General features: G+C 33.6%; 1 protein-coding gene across 11 annotated transcripts in view; it reads left to right on the top strand.

Annotated features, from left to right (window-relative positions):
- The window catches only part of TFDP2 (transcription factor Dp-2), a 152646-nt gene that overhangs the window by 35614 nt on the left and 91339 nt on the right, over positions 1–25693 (top strand). For 5 of the 11 annotated variants that reach the window (XM_081072983.1, XM_081072978.1, XM_081072984.1 and 2 more), the window contains one exon: positions 3465–3531. The exons of 5 other annotated variants lie outside the window; for them this stretch is intronic. In XM_081072983.1, coding sequence (XP_080929109.1) covers positions 3465–3531 — 67 coding nt within the window. Of the gene's footprint in view, positions 1–3464; positions 3532–23741; positions 23912–25693 lie in introns of all 11 variants that reach the window. One more of the 11 variants, XM_081072986.1, reaches the window with a different exon arrangement.

Consider the following 25693-nt stretch of genomic DNA (forward strand, 5'->3'; position numbering starts at 1 on the left):
TTATCTCAGAAGAGAAGGAAGTATTCTTGTTTAGCATTTATATTTCAGATTCCATGGAGAAGCTTTGGTTGACCACGCTTGGCCCACGTGCTTAGACAAGCCAGTGTGGAGAAGGTAGTGGAGTACCATAAATGGCCAGGTCTGGGTCAGGGTCTACTGCTGCCATGGCACAACTGAGGCTATAAGACTAACAGCACTACCAGAACTACATGGATTGTGGGACGTATCATTTTATAAAAGGAAGTTCTGCAGAGCTCGCAATATATTCATCATGTCTGGGATAAAATTGTTATCAAATAGCATCTAGTAGCCCATGATTCTCTTCCTAGACCCAAAATGCAGGTGTGTTCTAACCTAAGCTTACTCAGTATACAATAAAGAATTTGAAAGTAAACTTCAGGTGCATTTTTTTTGCCTTGTCAAAGAATCTTTGAAAAAATACATAAGCCATAATACTCATTACGGATGAAGAAAACAAACTAGCCTCGATTATCAGCAAAATTTTGCCTAAGAAGACATTTGCTATACACACAGGGAAAAAGAAAAAAAATATATATATATACATACACACATACACCTATATGTATATATATATGTGTATATATAGGTGTATGTGTGTGTATATATACCAAATATATGCATTTACACATTTTTAAACAAAAATAAGATCATACCATTTTGTAACCTATTTAGCTTAATCTCTATGGTGACTGTCTTTTCTTGTCTTGATATCTTTGCCACATCATTTTAAATGGCTGTTTTGTGTTACCTTTTATTGTATGGACGTTACACCGGTTTCCTAAAGTTGGCAATTATGTTATTTCCATTTTTTTTTCTTTTTACATTTTTGGTTTATTTTTACTTATTGGATTATTTCTGTGAGGCAAAGTCTTATGAAATTACTGGCTCAAAGGGTGTGTGCTTTTGGGGGGCTTTTGATTCATGTTGCTAAATTGCATTTCAGAAAGATTATACCAATTTGTATGTTCATCAGTGGTGTATGAGACTGCCATTTCCATATATAGATATACATGTTTTAAATCTTTGCTGATCTGGCATGTGATTTATTACATTTCTCTGACTACTAATTAGGTCAAACCGGTGTTCTGTGTTTATTGGTCATTTGCATTTCTCTTTTATGAGTTGTCTGTGTCATTGTCAAAGTGTTAAAAGCCATTGTCATTTGAATAACAGACCTGCTCACATAGTTGTTTAACTTGATCCAAGGAGCTCTGAGTTTGCTGCACATTTGTATTGTCACCCCCCTTTGGCAGTGAGGGTTCCAAGGTCATCTCACCGTGCTTGTGAGCTGAACTTGGAGCACAAATCGTCTCAGTCTGAATTTTGTTTCCTTTCAGTTACGTCAGTCGGGTATGTTAAATATCAATGAAATTATAATGGTATTACTAGAGAATATATAGTTTGATCTTTAAGAATTGGATAGTTTTTATTCAATAGACATTTAGTGACTGCTTATCGTATGTGCACCATGTGTGAACATCCCGATAGAAAACTTTTCTCAGGACCTTATTAGATGAAAAATTTTACATAAAATGAGTTTTCTTTTTTTCCCCTTGCTCTGTGAAACATTATTATTAAATTGTTTTTAAATCGTTAGAATAAGGGAAGGATAGCTGATGTTTTTAAATGCCTTTCCTAGCCAACTTGTTCTATTCTGAATCTACTTTTTTTGAGTCTTTAAACTGTGAAGTGTTTATGAAAGCAGAAATGAATTCATTTTTAGGTTTCATTAAATAAATTTTAGTAGTATTTATGGAAGTACATACTAAATACAAACACTTTCCTTCCATCTATGAGACCAAGATTAGCATACCATATTGGTCTCATATGGTATGAGACCAATTTATCTTTTTAGAGTATAATTTGTTGGTTATTAAGGTGCAGGTGTACAGCTGCTTAAAAAGTTTCCGAATTCGTTTGCTGCTTCACTCTGCAGAAGTTGGACATTAAGAGCAGGTGTTTGAACATAACTGTAACCCAGTAACTGTGAACTCTCCGCTGTGAAGATGTGGTTTTAGTTGAGGTTTTTGCCGTTATCTTTGTATAATAACAAAAAGGTATAAACTGATACTTTTGAAGTTATTATAATAAATGTACTACACGGTCACATTGTATTAAGCATGGAATATATTAAAGACTGTCTTTGCCTTCTTTACTTTCTTTTTACACTAGAACATCAACAGAAGTTTTGTGTTTCTCTTCTTTTTATAGCAGAAGAGTTTAAAAAATGGAGGCATGTTAGTGATGCCACAGTAAACTCTTGGCATTTCCAGATTGAACACTTAACATTAATATTTGGGAACAACTCTGGAGATACATGCAGTGGTGATTTGTTGAAAATTTTGTTGCAAAGGTTTTACTTTGTTTCTAACAGAATACTTGTAAGAAGCTAGACAGAATTAAGTATCTATACCATTATCTCTGTAGAATTAAGAAGCTATGTTTTAGATGTCTTTATCTCAGCTGCTGTCATAAAAATTTAATATTAGATGCTAAAGATAGGTTTGCATTTGATGCAAACCTATTACTTTTCCATAATGTGAACGATATGTAGAAATATTTCTGGTAACATAGCTCTTAACAAAAAGCAACAGCTATTAGCAGAGCATTTGAATGAACAAATAATGAAATAATTAGCTCTTACATAATGTAATTGTAAAGTATCAAGTGAGTGCATATGTAGAATATATACTGTTAAAGCAGTAAGTTTAACAACCTAAGACAAGTGTACAGTTATAAAATTATAAAGCTTTGCATGCTTTAAAATCCTTTCATTATAGCAGTACTTTGCAAAGATATTTGGACTACGAAATTAGCAATGATGTGTCAAGATTACAAATCTACATGGATTAATACAATAATAGTAATAGTAGAATCATTGATTAGATGCTTGCTTTGTGTCAAGATTTTAAAAATAGAGAGGTTATTTTTCAAGATACACACAGAGTAGTCTTGATGAGCCAGAGTATGAATCTGAGCAGTTGGACGTGAGCCAGTGGACCTCATCTCTGCATTGTGGTATTATAGGTCTTTATTTGATCCATTAAATGTCATAATGTTGAAAAGCATTATAGGCAGTGATTTTGAATAGTAAAAGTTAAGGGCAGCAGTGAGGGTGAAATTTTAGTATAGCTGTTGGCAACTTCATGGCAGCTACATAACTTTTTTTAAAAACCAGTAAAATGGGTAGACCTAAGTTCTGCTCATAAGTAACATTTTATTAATTTTTGCCATAATCTGGACAATTCATATTTTTTCCATTTCAAGCAATATGGCAACTTTTTTTTTTAAATCCTACTCCTATAGTTGATACAATTAATGCATTTTTTGTGTGGCTGTATTAGTATTTGATATGGACCTCTGGTGGAAGGTATAAAATAGCTTATTAAATGATCATTAATACTTAAGATCGTCTTTTTAACTTTTAAAACTATTTTATTCAGGTTGGTTTGAGTTCCACAAATGCAGAACTAAGAGGATTTATAGATCAGAATCTCAGTCCAACAAAAGGTAAGGACAGTTGAATAAAAATTTTCTACATTGAGCTAGTTTTATTGCATTTGTTTTATAAAACATAAAGCTATATGAATTACTTTATGTATAATAATACTGATATACTACTACCGTGTTGTGTTATCATACACCAAATAACTTGTATCATATGAAAGTCAACTACCTATGAGCGATGGAGAAGAGTGTGTGTATGCGTGTGTGACTTTACTCTCTTTCCTAAGAGGTCTCTTAAGACCATACTTGAACAATGATCCTATTACAACTGAAACGAAGCCATTTTCTTCTTGATTTTCTTGTTTGAGAGCTCTACTTCCTAGTGCTTAACTTGTAAGGAACTACAATAAAATTAATGAATGTATTAGAATTCCTTTGTCTAATATTTGGTTTACTGGGGGAATGCTGCTACCAGAAATCTGACCCACCAGTGCAGGAACATATGCAGGACACAGGTAGTATCTTTCTTTCTTTTTTTTTTTGTTGTTAGTATCTTTCAATGTGTATCTTTTAGTATATAGAGATAACACACTGAAATATTTATGGTTGAAGTCTGAGATTCATGGTATGATGTCTGAGATTGGCTTCAAAATAATCTGCTGGGGGAAGTAGAGTAAAATGAGTGAAATTATAGATAAAACAAAATTGTCTATGAGTTGATTAATTGTTTAAGTGATAGTTATATGAGGTTTCATTATTCCTTTCTCTCTTCCTTTGTATGTGTTTGAAATTTTCCATGATAAAAGGTAGGAGCAAAATCTATGCCATTACAGTACCAATAGCTATGAGAGAAACATCAGCTACCTCAAAGGGTTATGTCTAAGATGAGCTATATACTCTGGAGAGAAGACTAGAGAAATTTGTATTTCAGTATAAAAATGCCTGATTTAATAATAAGAATGGTCTATAGAATTATTGAGAGTTTAAATATATATTTTGAGGCAATACAAGAGATACTTCAAGTCTTGATGCTTCTCAATATTTTATTTAATGTGGTAAAATACACAACATAAAATTTACTACTTTAACTTTTTTTATGTGTACAGTTCAGTGGTATTAAGTACGTTCATATTGTACAACCATCACCACCATCCATCTCCATAACTCTTTGTATCTTGTAAAACTAAGACTCTATACCCATTAAATAATTAACTCTCCATTCTCCCCTCCCCCCAGGCCCCTGGCAACCACCATTCTACTTTCTGTCTTTATGATTTTGATTACTCTAGGTATCTCACATACTGTGGAATCATACAGTGTTTGTCTTTTTGTGACTGGCTTTTTTACTTAGCTAATGACCCCAAGGTTCATCCATGTTGTAGCATGTGTCAGAATTTCCTTCCTTTTTAAGGTTGAATACTATTCCATTGGTATGTATATATAGTAATCCCACCTTATCCATGGTGTGGTTTCAGTTACCTATGGTCAATCATGATCCAAAAATATTAAATGGAAAATTCCAGAAATAAACAATTAGTAAGTTTTAAGTTGCGTGCTGTTCTGAGTAACGTGATGAAATTTCACTCTGCCCCATGTCAGACGTGAATCATCCCTTTGTCCAGTGTGTCCACACTGTAGATTCCCTGTCTTTTAGTCACGTAGTAGTAGCTGTCTTGCTTATGAGGTTGACTGTTGGTATCAACTGTCAGTATCACAGTGCTTGTGTTCAAATAACACCTTTTTAAACTTAATAATGGCCCCAAAGCACGAGAGTAATGATGCTGGCAATCCGGACATACCAAAGAGAAGCCTAAAAGTACTTCCTTTAAGTGAAAAGGGGTGTATGAATAGGAAAACACATAGTATATACAGGGTTTGGTACAATCCATGCTTTCACATCCACTAGGGGGTCTTGGAATATATTCTCCTTGGGATAAGGAGGGGCTCCTATACCATATTTTGCTTATCCATTCATCTGTTGATAGACACTTGGGTTGCTTGTATGTTTTAGCTATTGTGAATAATGCTGCTATGAACATGGGAGTACAGATATCTCCTCAAGACGCTGCTTTTTATTGTTTTGGGTATATGCCTAGAAGCGGAATTGCTGGGTCATATGGTAACTCTATTTCTAATTTTTTGAGGAATTACCATTCTGATTTTTGCAGCAGCCGTACCATTTTACATTCCCACCAACGGTACATGAGGGTTCCAATTTCTCTACATCCTCACCAACACTAGTTATTTTCTGTTCTTTAATTTTTTTAATAGTCCTCATCTTAATGGGTGCGAGGTCGTGTCTCACTGTAGTTTTGATTTGCATTTCCCTAACGATCAGTGATGTATGTGTTGGTTAGTTGTTCATCTTCTTTGGAGAAATGTCTACTGAAGTCCTGCATGTTTTTTTTCATATTGTGGCATAAATAGAAAGTGATAACATGTATCAGATGCACTAGGGCTAAACAAAGGACTCCACTTAAGTTCAGGGGAAAGGTAGCCAGGAGCTCCAACTGCCCAGGGCTCTCTAGGCTGTTGCAAAGGCTGAGGAGATCAGTATCTTAGTAACCTCTAGCCTATTCACAGCACAAAGTTGGGATTCTCTGCTCTAATAAAATGTAATATTCAGGTCAGGAGAAGTTGCTGGGAACCAAAAGCTTGGTAGATAATGGAGAACTGTGATATTGAGTAGTGGGGCAGAGACAGTAATGGAGTGATGTAATGATCTTGAAAATAAGAAGGGAGATGATTCCAAGTTATGAAGGGGAAGGGTGACATAGAAAGAAAAGCCTTCAAAAGATAGAAGACAAAGGAAAAAAATAAGGGTTTAGGTTAGGGAGGTTGTGTTTGATGGTAGACTAGGTATCTGAAGAGTAAGAAATATAGTCATAAAGATCAGCCATGAATATCAATATGTATTATTAATAATAAGGCCAGTAAAGTTAGGTATAGAGTAAAAACCTCAGTTTGTTTAATTTTATGGAACAAATGGAGAAGACTGAGACAGAGAATCATTTAACAGGCACAAAAAAACACCAAACCCTAGAGAAATCAAGTTTAGAAGCAACTATTTATTTAAAAAGAAAAATGTTGCCCTTTGAGCTGTTGACTGTTGGCTGCAGAAAGAACACCAAATTAAGTAAACCGACAGGATTTGGAAAAGAGGTTTCTTTTCATTATTTTTTCAATTGGTGAAATTCAGTTAATATTTATTGCAGGCCCAAGATGAGAATTGTATTGGAAGTAAGATGTAGAAAGGTATTTTATTTAATTGAAATGATGTTGTAGCAATATAGAAAATTTTGAAAATTAGAAAAAATAATTCTACCACCTAACATAACTTTTTCTTCTTTATTATTTTTCATTCATTATTCATATATTTATGTTTTATAATTACAAAGCTAGTATACATATAATTTTCTCCTCTGCTTTTTTGACTAAAAGCAAAAAACACTTTCCTTGTTTTGACGATCTTCATAAATACCATTCTTAGAGCTTCATACTATTTCATTGTGTTTATAAATCATAATTTATTAAACATTTCCCATTTTCTTATTGCTGGATATTTGTCTTTTTTGTTGTTTGTTTTATAGATATGATGTGTATATATTTATACCATCATATATATGTGCACACATGCATAGACGCATATCTATATCTATTTATATCAAGTAGATGTTGGGATCACAATGAATATTTTTAGTCAGCTAAGTTTTTGTTTCTTTTATTTTCTTAAGATAAATACTCAGAAGTACAGTTACTGGGTCATTCCCCTGCCTAAAACCTTTTCAACAACTTCCTATTTAAATTCGAATAATATTTGAAACGCTTTACCTACCGAATCCTACATTATGTCCCTACATATATCTTTATCCTTATTACTGTCATTCTTATTTGTACCCACTATGCTTCAGCCACACTGAAATTCCTTTTGGGAAAACATTTGGCGATATCTGTGAGGAAATTTGAAAATGTTCATTTCCTTTGGTCGTGCAATGAAGCTTTTAAGAGTCTGCAATAGGGAAATAATTTTAAATATAAAAAGATAAACCATGCTTTTTAATCAGGTTTTTAGCATTTGACTGTGATGTGCCTAGATCTGGTTTTCTTTGTATTTATTGTCCTTGGGGTTCACTGAACTTCTGAAGTTATGTCTTTCACCAAGTTTGAGAAAGTTTTGACTATTACATCTGCAGTTTTTTTCCCCTACCTCTTGTTTTGCTTGTATGTTAGATCTTTTGATACTGCTCAGCGAGTCCTTAGGTTTGGTTCATTTTTTTCTCCCCACCTTTTTCCTCTGTGTTCTTCAAACTAGAAATTTTCTATTAATCTCTCTTCAAGTTGACTTGGCTTTTTTTCATTTGTCATTCTGCTGTTTATTCTATCTAATGAATTTTTCATTTCAGATATTGAATTTTTCAGTTTTAGAATTTCCATTTGGGTTTATTTCTCTGAGAATTTCTTTTTGTTCATTATGAAACTATTTTTCTTTACATTCTAAGTGTAGTTATAATAGGTGCTTTATAAAATCCTTCTCTGTTGGTTTCAACATCTGGGTCATCTCAGGCTCAAATTCATTGATTGCCTTTTCCCTCGAGAATGGGTCATGTTTCCCTATTTCTTCATATGGCAAATAACTTCAGATATATCCTGCACATTGCAACTATATTGTAAAGACTCTGGATGTTTTATATTTGCCCAAAGAGTGTTGTTCTTTTTGTTTTAGTAGACACTTAACTTCATTGGACTCTGACTGCAAACTCTATCTTTCGTATGGTGGAGTAGCAACTCAAATCTTAATTTAGTTACATTTTTTTATCCTTATCTGGGATGCTGAGAGTCTGCCACATCATGTGTGCTTCGGGAGTCAGTCAAAGATCGAGACAGTTTATACAAAATTTGGAATTTCCCTTGTCTGCATCTCTCCTTCTAATTTCGTCCCTTTTCAGTTTGTTCTAAACTCTTGTCATCTAGTTCTTTAAGCCAGTAAGAGTGTGTTGTTGTTTTTTTCTGTGGGAGTGTTAGCACCCTGCATAGCACACACTGGTGCCTTTTTTCTAGCTAAAAAGCTATAGAAAATGGAAAAGTCACATGGCTAATCAAATGTGACTCTGTTGGTCCCTCTCTGGCTTTAAGATAGTTATTTTTTATGTTTTACCCAGAATTTAGAGTTTTTATCTGCTAGAGGGTTAGTTCAATAAGAGCCAAATGGTTATCCTAGAAGCAGAACTAGAAAGTAATTAAAATATATATTTATTGTGATACCATTTATCAATAATAAGTGAAGACAATCTATTTGACAGTGAGGGAATAGATAAGTAATTTATAGTGTTTCCACTCAATGGACTATTATATAGCTATTAAACTATTTAGATATAGCTTATAATAATATGGGATAAATACTTGAAGTTTAAGGTGAAGTGAAAAAACAAAGCATAGAAATTTATAAATAGACAGTGGTTTCTCAACCTTTGATCTTAGATTAAATGAAAGATATCTAACCTATATATGTGGATGAGGCTTGATTAGTAAAGTATAAATTCACTTCAACGTGTTACTGAAGTACTATTAGTTTGACCATATTTTCCTTAATCAACATTCGAAAATTGTGACTTATCTTGTAGCTCTCTATGCAATTTTTTTAAATTGTCACAAAAGGTTTCTCAAACTTGAAAATAGTAGGAACAAATGTAATATGATTATAATCATATAAAAACAAAACTGCACACAAAAAATAATGGAAGAAAATAAATTGTTTTACTTTTGTCCATTAGGATTAGTAATGTTTTTTCTTAGTACTTTTCTCATTTTTCTTTGAATTTTATAATGAACACATATTACTATACAGTATTGTATGTGTTTGTAATCTGTCTTCCCCATCAAAACGTAAATTCCACGAAGGGAAGGACTTGATTCTATTCCCTGTGTATCACTAGCATCTAGAAAAATGCTTGGCACATAGTAAGCACTCAATAAATATTTGTTGAATCAATGAAAGAATGTGGTTCCTGCTTACTTCTCAGATCTCATTTCTTATTGCACTATTATATTTATGTACACAAATCATACTGTTTCACACCTCTATTCCTTTCTCTTCTATATTACTAGTTAGCAAAACTCCAACCCTGAAGCAGTCCAACCATCTTTCTTACAATTGCTGGACGAAGGTTTCAGCCTCCTCGATTTAAGATCTTTAACCTCAGTGCTGCTTTGCCAGACCTACATTATGCAATGTGCTCTTGCTTGCCCTCCCTCCCTCCCTCCTTCCCTCCTTCCCTCTCTCCCTCCTTTTTCCTCTCTCTCTCTCTCTCTCTCTCTCTCTCTCTCTCTCTCTCTCTCTCTCTCTCTTCTCTCTCTCCAATTCTCTCCACAGTGTCTATGTCAGACCTTCTTTAGTCTCTTCAGATCTTCCTAAAATCTCCTGAAAGCAAGGAATTTTATTAGAAGATACTGAAGGCTTCATTTGGCTGTATACTCCCATCTAGTGCCTCTGTTACAATTAAAATGTTAAACCTCTCTTACTAAGGTTAATCCTTGCATCTGTATTCTGAAGGCTATTCCTTTCTGTTTCCTTAGAGACATTATTCCACTGATTACCACCCTCACACTACCTATTTCCTATCAGTTTTTAAAAATGCTGCACTGTCCCATGTTAAAAACAAAAACAAACAGGACGTTTAGGCAATAAAAAGAAGCAAATGACATCTACTAGATTGGAAGGGAAGGAGTAAAACTATCTGTATTTGTAGATGACATGATCTTATATATAAAAAAAAATCCTAAGGAACCCACAACAAAAGTATTAGAACAAATAAATGAGGTTAGCAAGGTTGCAGGATACAAGATCATTTTACAAAAATCAATTATATTTCTATACCTAATCATGAACCTTCTGAAAATGATAAGAAAACAATTCCATTATATGTCAATTATATCTAAATAAAGCTGAAAAAAGAATTAAAAATAAAATAAAATTCTATTTAAAATAGCATCAAAGAGAATAAAATACTTAGGAATAAATTTAACAAAAATGTACAAGATATGTACACTGAAAACTGTAAAATGTTGTTGAAAAGAATTATTAAAGATCTAAGACATCCAATGTCCTTGGATTCGCAGACTCTTAATATTGTTAAGATGTCACTACTCCCCAATCTTATCTATAGACTCAAGGTGATTCTTACCCAAATCCTAGTGCCTCTTTGGCAGAAATGGACAAACTGATCCTAAAATTCATATGGAAATGTAAAGGTCCCAAAATTGGCAAAACGACCTTTATTAGGGAGAAAAAATTTTGAGGACATATTTATTGAGTTCAAAAATTACTGAAAGCCACAGGTATAAAAGACTGTGTGTGACAGTAGTTTTGTAGTAAGTTTCAAAGTTGAGAACTGTGAGTCCTCCAACTTTGTTCTTTTTGAAGATTGTTTTGGCTATTTAGGTAGGACTGCTTGCAATTCCACATGAATTTAGGATCAACTTTTCCATTTCTGTGAAAATGAAATAGAATTTTGATACAGATTGCATTGAGTCTGTAGACCACTTTGATTTTATTGACATTTATTTATGTATTTATTTGTTTATTTACTTATTTTATTGTGTAACAGTGTGTGTTTTTTCCAGGATCCATCACCTCCAAGTCAAGTTGTTGTTCTTCAATCTAGTTGTGGAGGGCACAGCTCAGCTCCGAAGTTCAGTCGCCATTTTCAATCTAGTTGCGGGGGGGGGGGGGGGGGGGCACAGCCCACCATCCCATGTGGGAATCGAACAGGCAGCCTTGTGAAGAGCACCCTCTCTAACCAACTGAGCTAACCAGCCGCCCCATGATTTTATTGACATTTTAATGCTAAGTCTTCCTATTCATGAACATATTCTGTTAATTTAGGTCTTCTTTAATTTTACCATTTCTTTTTTTTTAATTTATTGAGGTGACAATTGTTAGTAAAATTACATAGATTTCAGGTGTACAATTCTGTATTACATCATCTATAAATCCCATTGTGTGTTCACTACCCAGAATCAGTTCTCCTTCCATCACCATATATTTGATGCCTTTTACCCTCATCTCCTACCCCTCTCCCCCCTTACCCTCTGGTAACCAGTAAACTATTGTCTGTGTCTATGAGTTTTTGTTTCTCATTTGTTTGTCTTGTTCTTTTGTTGTTTCTGGTTTATACACCACATATCAGTGAAATCATATGGTTCTCTGCTTTTTCTGTCTGACTTATTTCACTTAGCGTCATACTCTCAAGATCCATCCATGTTGTCACAAATGTTCCTATATCATCTTTTCTTACCGCCGAATAGTATTCCATTGTGTATATATACCACAACTTCTTTATCCATTCATCTATCGAAGGACATTTTGGTTGTTTCCATGTCTTAGCCACCGTAAACAAAGATTTCAGATTTCAGATTTCAGATTTTTTGGGTAGATACCCAGGAGAGGGATTGCTGAGTCAGATGGTAATTCTATTCGTAATTTTTTGAGGAACCTCCACACTGCCTTCCATAACAGCTGCACCAGTCTGCATTCCCATCAACAGTGTATGAGGGTTCCTTTTTCTCCACAGGCTCTCCAACACTTGTTACTATTTGTCTTGTTGATGATAGCCATTCTGACTGGGGTGAGGTGATAGCCATTCTGACTGGGGTGAGGTGAGTTTATTTGTTTTGAGCACTTTCTTTTTAGCACTACAATATGCTCTAGGCTCATTCCACATATTTCCTGACCTCTCCATCCATCAGCCATTTTTCCTGATTCTTTTAATAATGAAAGTTATTAGAAACCAAGATCTCAGTACTAGGTGAGTTCATTGCTACTGGGATGGTGTCTTTCTTTTTGAATTACTGTTTTCCTTTGTGCCTATGATAACACACTTTTTAAGTCTTTCATAGAAAGCAGTGCAGTGTAGCAGTTAAGAACAAGGGCTCTGGAGAACTAGAGTGTAATGTTGGTTGCACTTCTTATGCCCAACCAAATGTGTAAACCTGAGCAAGCTGACCTCTCTAAAGCAGAACGTCCCTGTCTATAATGATGCAGATAACAATACAAAGTTGCTCATAGGGTGTGTGAGGATTAAATGAGGTAGTGCACATACATCACTTAGTATAACATGTAGCACATAGTAGGCATTCATAAATGCTTTCTCCTTTTCCTCTTGTTAATATTTTCTTCCTTTTTGGTTGACCCCTCTCAGTCTATTCTCCTCAGTTCTTCCTTTGTCTTCTAAGTGTTAGTATTCTGTGGGATTTTGTCTCAGGTTTTCTTCTTTGTACATTCTCCCCAGGCGATTTTATCTATTCTCATTGCTTTAGTTATTTATTTTGTATATGGATGATTCTCAAATCTATATCTCTGGCCCAAACCTTTGTCTTGAGTTTTTGTACATCCAACTGCTTATTGGACACCTACATTTGAATAACTTCAGTGCATCTCAGACTAAATCTGGCCAGAACTAAAGCGATCGTTTCACCCTCTCAAAATCTGCTTTCCCCTTTTCCGTACCTTATTGACTAGTAGCGCCGTCCACCCTTTGCCCAAACCAGAATCTGAAGCATCCATCATCTTTGACCCCTTTTCTTTTCTCTCTACTCCAATCAAGTCACTCACAAGGCTTGTTTAGTCCACCCTCTCAATCTCTCAACCTTCCCCACCCAGTTTCTCTATTTCCATTGCTACTATCTTAATTCAGACTACTATTCAGACTACTATATTTATGGATTACTACATCTGTTTCATTTACTTCCAGATATATTTCTTTCTATTTCATTCACTGTACTACAGCTACATTCCTTTTCTCAAACACAAATCTGAACAAGTCTTTCCATATTTTAAAAAGAAACATTTACTAGTTCCTTATTGCCCTCCAGATAAAGTCCAAACTCCAATTTAAAAGATCCTTCTCGATACAGTGCTTGCTTTCACTTTAACCTTATCTCAGACACCTGTGCTTGTGGCACATTCTCTGTCCTGGTCTCTCTGTCCTTGCCTTTCTGTGTGCTCGTCTGTGCCTGGAATGTCATGCCTCCCTGATGCCGTCCTCCATTCCACTCCTAATATATACTTACATTTCACCTTGCTAATTTCTGTTTGTTTCTTGCATCTAAGTTTAGGTCTCATTTCCACTTGGCCCATAAGCCTCAAACATCTCTACTTATTTCTTTTATAGCGTTTGTCACACTGTACTTTAATTACTGGTTTACTTATTGTTTCCCACCTGACTCCGTGAAGTCAGAGACTTTGTCTTATTCATCATTATATATCTAGGACAGGTATTTCAGAGTATCTGTCCCCTCGTATCTTTCCCAAGCAAGGAACTTTGTAGAAAGAATGTATGTCCTTCCTTTTATCTCTAATTCCTATGGCCACTGGGCAAATTCCTCTTTACTCTTTAAAATCTAGTTGACCACAGATTCCTCTGTACCTCTTAGTTACTATGTCGCCTTGTGTTAAACTTTAGACCCTGTACATAGTGTCCTGATTACATTATATTGTATTTCTTTATACAATTGTCCTTTTCTTTTACTAGACTCTTTGAGGGTAGAGTCCTTTTTTATGTCTTTGTCTAGCTTGGTGTCTAGCACACTTGTACATACTCAGTAAGTGATGGACTGCCGTAACATTTCCAGACTTTTAGTCAAAATGTTTATGTATCTAACCTTTGAGAAGTTTATAAAGAAGTTTATGTATCTAACCTTTGAGAAGTTTATAAAGAAGTATATAAAGAAGGAACTTGTCTTAAATACTTTTGAAACAAAGTGTTAAGGAATTAATAAAGAAGATTTCAGAGCTTTTTGTCTTATGTATCTAAGAGTTGATTATTTAAGAGTTGATATATCTAAGTTGATATAGCTAAGAGTTGAACATATACCTAAGTTGATTTAAAAGTTATATAATTAATTAAAAGAAGAAAAGCCTGCAGATGTAAATATCTCATAACCGAGGGAATAGTAGAGGATATAAAAGCAGTTGAGTATGTGTATATCCTGTTATAAATCATGGAATTGTGATTACATGATTTATTAAGAAAAATGAAAAGAGAAGAATATATAAGTCAGGGCTTCATTATCTGAGGTTGAAAGCCCAGTAGAACCTTTGGTGAAGATCAGGGATTCCTCAATTATCTGAGAGGCACATGCTATTGGATGGGCTGGCTGTGTACCTTTGGCTATTTCTGGCCCATGGAAAGAGGCCATATTTGCCTGCAAGCTCAGTGCAGTCCTTTGGGAAGCTGCCTGAGCCGCAGCTGTGGGGAGGGTCACGCTTGTTGGATGAATTGCTCATGTCCTTGTAGGTAAATGAGGTCTGCTAGGCATCGCTGTTTATTCCTTTACATCCTCAGCAGAGCATTGCCACTTGGCCAGCTCATTCATTGCTGGCGCACCTGATTTAAAGTGTATCTTATATTGTATATCTTATATTGACTGCCAGTCCCACACCCTCCAAGAGATTGCAGTAGCCTACACTTCTTAAAATGAATTCAACAACTCAGAAGAGGGACTATTACTGAATCATCAAGCGGATTCCTCTTAGGGAGGCAGAACTAATGGAAAAGATGAGAGCAAGCTGTGATGGAAAGAAAAAGGGATGAAAACTCTCAAGAGGATACAGTTACCACCCAGAAAAAAGTTGTTTTGAAACTAAAAATATATTCAGAATCCTTAAATTTAAGAAATATTGAAAATAAGAAATGACCAAAGTGTATTGTGGCCAAACAATATTGATATCAAATAAAATATATTAGAAGCCTCAACGCATTAAAGAAACAAAGAGAAATATTAACTAGTGATAAAAGGAACAATCAAACCAACAATCCAGTGTTTAGAAAATGGGTAAAACTTATGAATAATCAGTTCACAGAAAAAGAAATATTAATGGTTCTTACACAGATGAAAAGGTACTCTACCTCATTCATAAAACATGTAATTTAAAATTACACTGAGTCCCATTTTTCACTCTGTAAGCTTTGTGAGAATCAAGTAGTTTGATAAAACACTGTTGCCAAGGGTGTAGGGTAACATGTGCTCTCTTATACTGCTTGTGGGAGCATAAATTAGTACAGCCTTCACGGGAAGTAACTTCACAATATTTGTGAATTTAATAGTTATATTCCCTGTGACCTAGCTGTCCCAGTTTTAGGAATTTAGTCTATTGATAGGCTTGTAAATCTGGAAAATAAAGCTTAATGTTTTCAGTATTGTCTGTAATAGCAAAATATTGGAAGCAGTGTAAACCCATCAGTATGATCTGGTTAACTAAATTGTGTTCAACACATATGGAATACTATGCAGCTGTAAAATTGGGAATGAAAAGGCTATGTACAAATACAGAATGATCTACAAAGACATTAAGTTAACAAAAGAAAAATTCAGAACATATTGAGTATATAACTCTGTTTAAAAAGAAGTGAGGAATAATGACATTCACATAGACATACAAATACACACATAATGTTTCTTGTAAGAATACACAAAGACTATTGACATTATCTGGTGTCAGAGAAATGGTGTCTTTCACAGAGAAGTTTTTAATTTTAATGAAGTTCAACTTATCAGTTTTTTCTTTCATGGATCATGCTTTTGGTGTTGCATCTAAAATGTCATTGCCAAACCCAGGGCCACTTAGATTTTCTCCTATTTTTCTTCTAGAAGTTTTGTGGTTTACATTTAGGTCTATAATCCATTTTGAGTTAATTTTGTGACAGATGTAAGGTCTGTGTCAACTTTTTTTTTTTTTTTGCATGTAGATGTCTATTTGTTCCAGCCTCATTTGTTCAAGACTCCTTTCTCCATTGAATTGCCTTTGCTCCTTTGTCAAAATTGAGTTGATTATATTGTGTAGGTCTATTTCTAGGCTCTCTATTCTATTCCATTTTCCTATTCTTTTGGTGATACCATACTATGGATTTATAATAAGTTTTGAAGTTGGGTAGTCTCAGTCCTCCAGCTTTTCTTCTTCAGTGTTGCATTGGCTATTTCCATATAAAATTTTAGAATCAGTTTGTTGATCTTCACAAAACAACTTACTGGGATTTTGATTGAGTTTACATTGAACCTGTACATCATGTTGGGAATAACTGACATCTTGACAACATTGCTTCCTCCTATCCATGGACATGGAATATCTTTCCATTGATTAGGTCTTTGATTTCTTTCATCAGAGTTTTGTAGTCTTCCACATATAAATCTTATACATATTTATTAGATATATACTTAAGTATTTCATTTGTTGATGCTAATGTAAATGGCCTTGTGTTTTTAGTTTCAAATTCTAATTGTTGATTGCTGTATGTAAGAAAGCAGTTGGCTTTTATATATTAACTGTGTATCCAGCAAGCTTGCTATAATTGCTTATTAGTTCCAGAAGGTTTTTTTGTTTGTTTTTTTGTTTGTAAATGGTATTTTAAATTTCAATTTCTAGTGTTCCTTTACTAGGATGTAGACATACAATTGGTTTTTGCACTTTGATCTGCCACCGTGTGAAACTCATTTCTGGTAACTCTTGTAGATTGCTTAGAATTTCCTACATATACTACTATGTCATCTCAGAATACAGCCAGTTTTACGTACTCCTTTTCAATTTGTATGTCTTGTTCTTTCTTATTGATTAGGATTTCGAGTTCAAGGTTGAATGGAAATGTTATCCTTGCCTCCTTTTGGTCTTAGGAGGAAAGCATTTTTTATTGTTAGGTATAATGTTAGTTATGGAGTTTTCATAGCTGCCCTTTATCTGGTTAAGTTTCCCTTTTATTCTTTTCTGGGTGTTTTGATAATGAATGGTTGTTGGTTTTGTTAAGTGTTTTTTACTGCATGTATTGCAATGATTATATGGTGGGTTATTTTTAGACCATGAATATGGTGAGTTACGTTGATTCATTTTTTACATGTCACACCAACTTTAATTCCCTAGATAAATACCACTTAATTATTAGAGAAGCTTGTAAATTCTCCATTTATAGAGTAGTGTTGATTATAGCTAGTTTTGTACTATTTTTAATTCTTTATAATCTAGAGATGATTTTGGGATCCCTGAGTAGCAGCAGGGAACCAGATGAGGTTAAAGTACAGTCATCCCTCTGTGGTTCCAGGACCCCCTGATGGATACCAAAATACATGGTTGCTCAAGTCCCTTATATAAAATGGCATAATTTTGTAATATAACTTATGCATATCCTCCTGTAAACTTTAAATCATCTCTAGATTACTTATAATACAGTATAAATACTATGTAAATAGTTGTTATGCTGTATTGTTTATGGAATAATGACAAGAAAAATAGGTCTGTACGTGTTCAGTACCAACGCAACCATGGTAGGCCTAACTACATGGTACACGTCAGCAGCAATGTAACTTCTTTTCCATAATATTGCCCATCTACTGTTCTTTGAATCCGCAGTTGAGGAACCCACAGATATGTAGGGCTGATTATACATACATTTATAGTAGAACCAATTGTTTCAATGTTTATAACATTTTTGAAGTAATCTTCACAGCCTGGGAACAGGAATATTGGAAGCATTTTGTGGACAAAGCAGTAGGAACAGAAAGAATTTAGAGTTCTACCAAAAGTGTTGCTGGGATGGCGTCTGTAGGGACCATAATAATGCATTTCTGCATTGTTATGTGAAAACCACTTTCTTGATGAGAAAAAGTGTAAAAGGAATTGAAAAGGTAAAAGGGTAGGGAATTGGTGTTAGAGATTATTTCAGTGTTCAAAATCTTAAAAATATTTTAGAGTTTTATGTTTAATTAAAAAGGCTGCTAACATTTGGCCATATCTGTTTTTTTCTTTATTTTACTTCACAAATTTAAGTCCAAAAATATCTAGTAAGCTTTCATTTTATTTTATATTAGTTTGAATAGTAGGGATAAGCAACATTTGGTTGCTATTTCTATACAAATTCTTTGGCAACCTTCTAAATCTGAGGTCATATTAGGGTGAGTTTGGCCTCTCTTAATGTGCTTGGCTTAGTAAGATATTGTATTTTAATAAACATAGTGAATGGTTCTGGCATTGCCTTTTGAATGTGGGTTTGGTTTCAGGATATTTAAAAATAGCTTAATGATCTGAAAATAGACAGCGATACCATTGTACAAATAGTTGTATTGACCTGTTCATTCCAGCAGCTTGCTTCTCCTGAAGGACCTGTGCCATCTGATCCTTTTTCTCGTATTTTTTTATGTTTATCTACATACGTTTCATTTAAATAATAGTGTTTCATTTACCATATTAAATAAATACTACAATTAAGTAAGAATTACCTTTTAGAAGTAAAATTTAAGCAATTCCTAATTTAAAACAAAAAATAAATGAAAAAACTAAAGTGCTTTTAAATAGGCTGTGGTTACATCTTTCATCTTCCTATTAACTGCTTTCACAACATGTATTGTGGTTTGGTAGAATTACACAACTTTGCTCTGTGTTTTGATTGCATGGTGTAAATTTATAAATAGTTTTGATAATGCAATATGTTATACCTGAGCCACAATGAAATGACTTTTTTTCATTTTTTAATATACATTTTTATTCTCTATTCTAGTTCATCTAAATTGCTTTATTATAAAGCATATGACATGATGATACCCATTTTTTATAGTTCTTGAAATAACCAATTACTGTTATGAAAGGGTGATAAACTCATAAGCTTCTTTTTGGAAGAAAGGATATCTGCAGTTCTGTTTTTGTATTATTTCAAAATTCATTTACAGTGAATCATCTTGTCAGTTGGCAGAGTAGACTAGTATTGAGATTACAGGGTCTGTTTTTATGTGATTTTTTTTATTTGCTTAGTATTTTGAAATGGAATTGATCTAATTGTCTGTTTTTAATTTCCTATTTGCACAAGGCCCATTGTCTTGTCACAGAAGAAAACCTTTTCACACCTTTAACTTTAGCTAGCCATCTTGCCTGTTATTGTTAACAACTCTTAGTAACAAGGAGAAGATAATTTTGATTGCCAATTGGAATTTAGTTCTAAAATCAACCTCTTAAAATGTTACCCTTTTTTAATTTCCTTATTTAAATTTGTCTTGTTCATGGCCAACATAAAATGTGCATGAGTTGCCAAATCTAAAAACAAAATATCCATACAAACATGTTATAAAACTGTTTAACAGAAAAAAAAACCCAAGAAAACAAAACCAGCTTTATTGCCAACGCAATACTTTAAATATTAAATTTAGCGATTTAAATCATAGACGTTTATTATTCAAGAGAGATTAAATTGTCCTTTCTGACATTTAACCTGGTTTCTCCTTGTCTTTATTTAGTAAATAAAATTAAACTGGTAGCTAAAATATTTTTTAAAGCTGTATGTGTCTTTTAAAAATACTAAATAAGAAAACTATTAAAAGTTGCTAAAACTTTACTAACAATATTTCTTTACATAGGAGTTTTTTTATGCCCACTAATGAAAATGTGTTTTGCTTCATGTTGTAAGTTTGATATATTTGAAAAGGCGTAAGTTTTGAAACCATAGAAGCACAGCTTCAATTCAACTTTGCTATTTGCTGGGTTTACAATTGGTAACATAGGAAATTTACTAAATCTCTCTTTGTCTGATTTTCACATTTGTGTTATGGGGATAGTAACACCTACCTCATAGAGGTTATATATTCTCATTTAACCCTCATGTATTAAGCTTTCTGCATAATAGTTAGCATGTTGTTGACTTAAAAAAAATAAAACATAAAGAACTAGCTATTTTACCAGTGCTGTGTATTTATTTGGGACTAGCAGAGGAATTACAGTTTGGGACAAACTATGGCTAACCATAGGCAAATCCAAATTCAGAGATGGGCTTGCTTTTATAGGGGAAAAAGAGGATGATTGGATGGGTTGTATGGAAGATCAGGGTGTTAACGGCTTCTAATTGGCTGCCTGTGGCAGTTTCTCATTGGCTAGGCTGTAACGAGGAGCCTAAACCTGAAGGCCACCAGCTAAAGGTGATGATTGGCAAAGGTGGAGGTGTCTTACTGGGCAAGGAAAAATTCTTCCTCCTGATGTGGTTTGTCCACCTGTTTGGGGTCCATATGGCAGTGCGTGACAGCTCCCTCAGGGATTCTCGACTTCATTTTAAATGAAGTTTTCTTTATAACAATGTAGTAGGTACTCAATAAAATATTAATTCTCTTCTTCTTTACTTTCTTAGTTGTTTGTTTGATACCAAGTTTTTCTTTACTAACTTTTCTTTATATTGTATTAAATGTATAAAAGATGTCTAAGTTGCTGATTAAATTATTAGAAAAAGACCAGCCTGGATATATTTAATTGCAAGCTGTATTTTGAAGTAAAAGGAAATTGCTACCAGGATTTACTGGTAATACAAATTACTTCTTTCATTTTCTGTCTGTGAAGGTAATTAAATCAAATATTTTGTTTGATTCACAGAATAAACTCTTGTACTATCCTTTTCTTCAATGACATCCTTTACATTGTCTTTAGTGAGTCCATTTGGGATCCATTAAAGTATGAAAAATAGCATGGCTGACACTGCAGACATGTAAATCATAAATCTAAAAGGAGGTGGAGCACAAGATGAAAACGTTTATCTATCAGGAATCTTCTCATTCTCTCAGATGAACAAGATAGCAATCTTTTCCACTCCCTGATTAATAAAGGTGATGTTTATTGCCTGGAGGTTTAGAATGCTCTAGGCCAGTAATTCTTAAATTTTAGCAAGCATCAGAATCACCTGGAAGGCATGCTATAAAAATCACCTCCAGGATCTCTGATTCAATAGGTCGGGGTGGGGTCTGAGAATTTGTATTTCTCCCAAGTTCCTAGGTGACATTGGTATTACTCACCCTGGACCACACTTTGAGAGCTACTGCTCTAAGAGTATTCAGAAGTCAGGATTAAGCAACAGGTAGGATCAGACTAATTTTCCTGCCTAAAATTTTTCACTCAATTCAGAAAACTGTTTTTCAGTACCTTGTGTGTATCTAATACTGAGGTGTCATCAAGCTTCACACAGTCTTAGACTCTCAGACCATGGATTTTTGCTTTACTGAAGGAATCTACAGGCTAAGGAGCACTTTTAAAAGAAAAGACTAGTAAAGAAAAGAGGAAAGGTTATCCATTCTGCTGCATTTTCAAATCTGTCTTCATGTTATAGCAATATTTTCTCTTTTACAAATTTTAATGCAAAAACATTGGATCCTTTGGTATCTTTCCTAAGGAAGTAAAATTTGACGTATGATTAATAAAGACAAAGACAGATATATATGATAGCATTATTTATAAATAGCAAAAAAGTAGGTTCTACATAGAAGTATATTACTAGGTGATTTTAAAGTAAATTGTGTAAGTATGCATATGATAGCTAATTTTGTACTCAAATGTTGCTTATGAAGAAAAATATTTTAAAGATAAAAATGCTTGATACAGAATAATTATTGAGGGATGTTTTGATATAATTTAGCCATTCAAATTTAAGTAAAGTTGTATGTATTATATGTTCTTAACTATGTAAAATTGTTCGTAGAAAAAAGGGACGAACTATGTCAATTTACCAGTATCTTCAGAAGATGAGGTTATGATTGATTTGTACTATATATTTTTTTCTGTATTTTGTAATGTATCCATAATGTGGTATTACTTTTATAATGAAAATATTCATGTCATGTATTTATATAGGTGTTTCCCCCCAAATAAGACCAGGTCTTATATTAATTTCTGCTCCAAAAGACGCATTAGGGCTTATGTTCAGGAGATGTCATCCTGAAAAATCATGCTAGGGCTTATTTTCCGGTTAGGTCTTATTTTCGGGGAAATACAGTATGTGTGTATTTCAAGTTCTACTTGAAATATATGGAGAAAAGTACAAATACAAGTGTACAGCTCAGTGAAGGTTTATAAACCAACACTTTATAAGCACAATATTACCAGCACCCCAGAAGCATGCCTGGTGCTCCCTTTCAAGGGTAACTGCTCTCTTGACTTCTAACAGCAAAGATTATTTTAGGTTTTGTTCTTTATATATGGAGTCATACAGTGTTAGTTATTCTTTTGTGACTAGCTTTTTTCCCTCGGCATTACATTTGTGAAATTCATCCATATTGTATGGAGTTAATCCTTTCTCATTGCTATATAATATGCCATTGTGTGAATAAACCATCATTTATTGTAATGTTATTGGGTATTTATGTAGTTTTCAGATTTTGAGTATGACAATTAGTGATCTCATGAACATTCTAGTTCTTGTCCTTTGGTGAGCAGGTACCTGCATTTCTGTAGGGCATTTACCTGGGACTGAAGTTGTTTGGTTAGCGTTTGCTCAGCTTTAATAGACACTTCCAGATGACTTTTTCCAAGTGATAATACCAACTTAAACTGCCACGGGCAGTATATAAAAAACTCCCTGTTGTTCATGTCCTTACCAATACTTGGTATTTTTCATATTTTTCCTTATACTCAGCCTGCTGGGTGTGTAATGGTTGTTGGGGTTTTAATTTGTGTTTCCCTGATGATTAATGAAGTGAGAAATCTTTTCCATATTTTTGGTTGTAAATTGTGATAAATCATTGTTGTAGTGTGCAATTTTGTATCAGATATGTTTTAGCTTTATTCCAGGGAGCTAAATTACAAGAAATATTTTATTAGTATTTTATGCATTGAATGATATTAACTTGAACCCAGGTCATGGCTATGGATCTTAAAAATAGCATACGTTTAATACTTGAAGTGAGGTTCGAGTGTTAATATAATGTCCTACAGTATGCCATCTAATGAGATTCGGTGTGACTCTGTCAAGTGTATTTTCGTCATTGAATTTTATTTTCCTATTGAGTTCAGTTATAAAATTGAAGATATGTTCTCATGTGAAAATTTACCAGTAGACTGACTGAGTTTAAATTTTTTGGCAAAAACAAATAAATTGATAGATTCTATTGGCTGTTGTGATCAAAAACATTCCTAGACTCAAAATAATATTTATAAAGCACTACACAGATTTTTGTATTACTTTTAGAGCTTTGATAACTTTGAAATGTCCCCAACATCTTGCTTTTCTTCCTATTTTATCCACTAATACCCTTATTCATAACTCTACATGTGTAGTTCTCAGAATTTACACACACACACACACACAAATATATATATATAATATATATATATATGTAATTTTGTTAGCCTTGTTGGTATTTTAAGATTATATTATGATGGCAGGCTCTTGAAACAAAGTAGGACTTGTACCTAGCACAGTATCTGACTCCAGGGGTCTTAATATCTATTTATTGAGTGGATGAAACAATGACAAAACTCTGCTGTTAAGTTTTTCTCTTTCCAGGTTTTGTTGGAGCTTCCACTTACCCTCCAATTTTGGATCTTTAGTTTAAAAAGGGATATTTGAGATGAATAAGAGAAGGTTGTTACTAGCGAAAATTTTCAAAGTGGACCTTTTTTTCAAGATAAGCCCATAAAGACAAGTCAGAAAGGAGAAAGGTAAAATTATGAAATCACTGGACATATTATGCATTTTAGTGATTTTGTGTGTGTATGTGAGGGTGTGTGTGTGTGTGGTTTTAACTTGGGGAGAATCTATTTAAATTCCCATTAAAATAAAAAAGACAAAGTGAGTGTTATCTTTATATTAATTAAGATGTATCAATGAAATAAAAAATTCTACTATATATATATATATATAGGTTACTTATGAACAAAGAGAACTATAATAAAAACAGTGCTTTAACAGGAGGAAATAAAAAAAATATTCTAAATATGAGGGGAAAAAAGCTGGAGGCAGAGAGATTAGGAACAATGAAACTGTCCGAGTAGCATCTGTTATCTTGGATGACATTAAAGAGTTTTGTGTTGCATGTTTTTTTCTCAACTCTCTCCTACTGGATCACAAAATTTTACAGTGTATTGTTGAGTTAAAAAAGACAGCTAATCCTCTAGAAATTGTTGATTATTTTTTTGGCCAGTTTTTAAATCTTCCCTTGGTTTTTAGTTCCAGATCTTTAGTCTTCACTATGAACCAATCCAATTGTTAACATTGGATACAGTCATTTGATAATTTTAACTGTACGTGTTAGAGTGGCTAGAGAGAAAATACATGGGGCTTAGGCCTGAAACTTCAGGGCTTTGCTTAATATGTGTATCAATTTTATATAACTGATCAAAGCAAATATATAAAACTACTACTTAATTCTGTAAAAAAATAGCTGAATAGCTGTTGCTTTATTCTGTAATATCAGGTACTTGAATTCAAAGATATTCTAGATTTTGTTTTGATCAGTGTGTTTCCTCTTTTAATATCTAGCATTAGTTTGCCAAGGTAATTTTAAAATGAATTGGATATTTTAAAAATGGAATACTTTAAAATATAAATTTACATAGAAATTTCTAGAAAACATGGTTAAATCAGGCTTTACTTATATCAGTGAATTATACTATCCTAGAGATGTCAGCTGTTTAAGGCAATGCTTTTATCTCAGTTTCTACGAAATTTGAATTAGAGGTCTTGTAAGATAATTGTGACTGTTTTACAGGCCATAACAAGAAAAACGACATCTGATATATCTGGAACACAGACCTTAAAGGATTCCAACATAAACATACACTAAACTCAATTGGTATTAAACTGGTTTGGGGAAAAATATGCCATAATATTAACAGCATGAACTCTAAGATGGTTTGGATAGAAAACTTTGTTATATAGCCAAGGGTATGAGTCTGGGGGCTGTGGTCAAAGGAAACTTCTGGCATCTCCCTACAGCCATATTTCCAACTCATCGTGTGTTTTTGGAAAAGGTGGAAATGTCTTTCTCTGAGATTTTTCTGATCATATTAGATAATTAGAATATAATCACTTAAACTTAATCTATTGGAATCTATTGGAATAAAATAATTTGTAGAACTCACAACTCTCAAATTGTTTTACCAGAGTACTCTTAGAAATTCTAGATTAGTTGATTAACCACACGGTTCATAGCTCTTCAGTTGCACATTATCCTTCAGTTTCAGAAACGGGAGAGCCAAAACAACCCATTGAGGAACAAATTACTTTCTTGGTTGGCAGAGCAATGTCAATTCTTAGTACACATGAAATCATGCTGAGAACCACAGCTAATCCAAGGTTTGGAATTTCTTAGCTCTGATAATTTTTTTTATTATTTTGCTTGTATTTCTATTTTCACTCAATTCTCTCAAGTGATTAAGCTGAACTCAGAGAAATACATATTATTTTATTCTTTTCAAATGATCTTACTTGAAATTATTTTA

Source organism: Rhinolophus hipposideros (assembly GCF_964194185.1).
Source record: "Rhinolophus hipposideros genome assembly, chromosome: 14".
NCBI lineage: Eukaryota > Metazoa > Chordata > Mammalia > Chiroptera > Rhinolophidae > Rhinolophus > Rhinolophus hipposideros.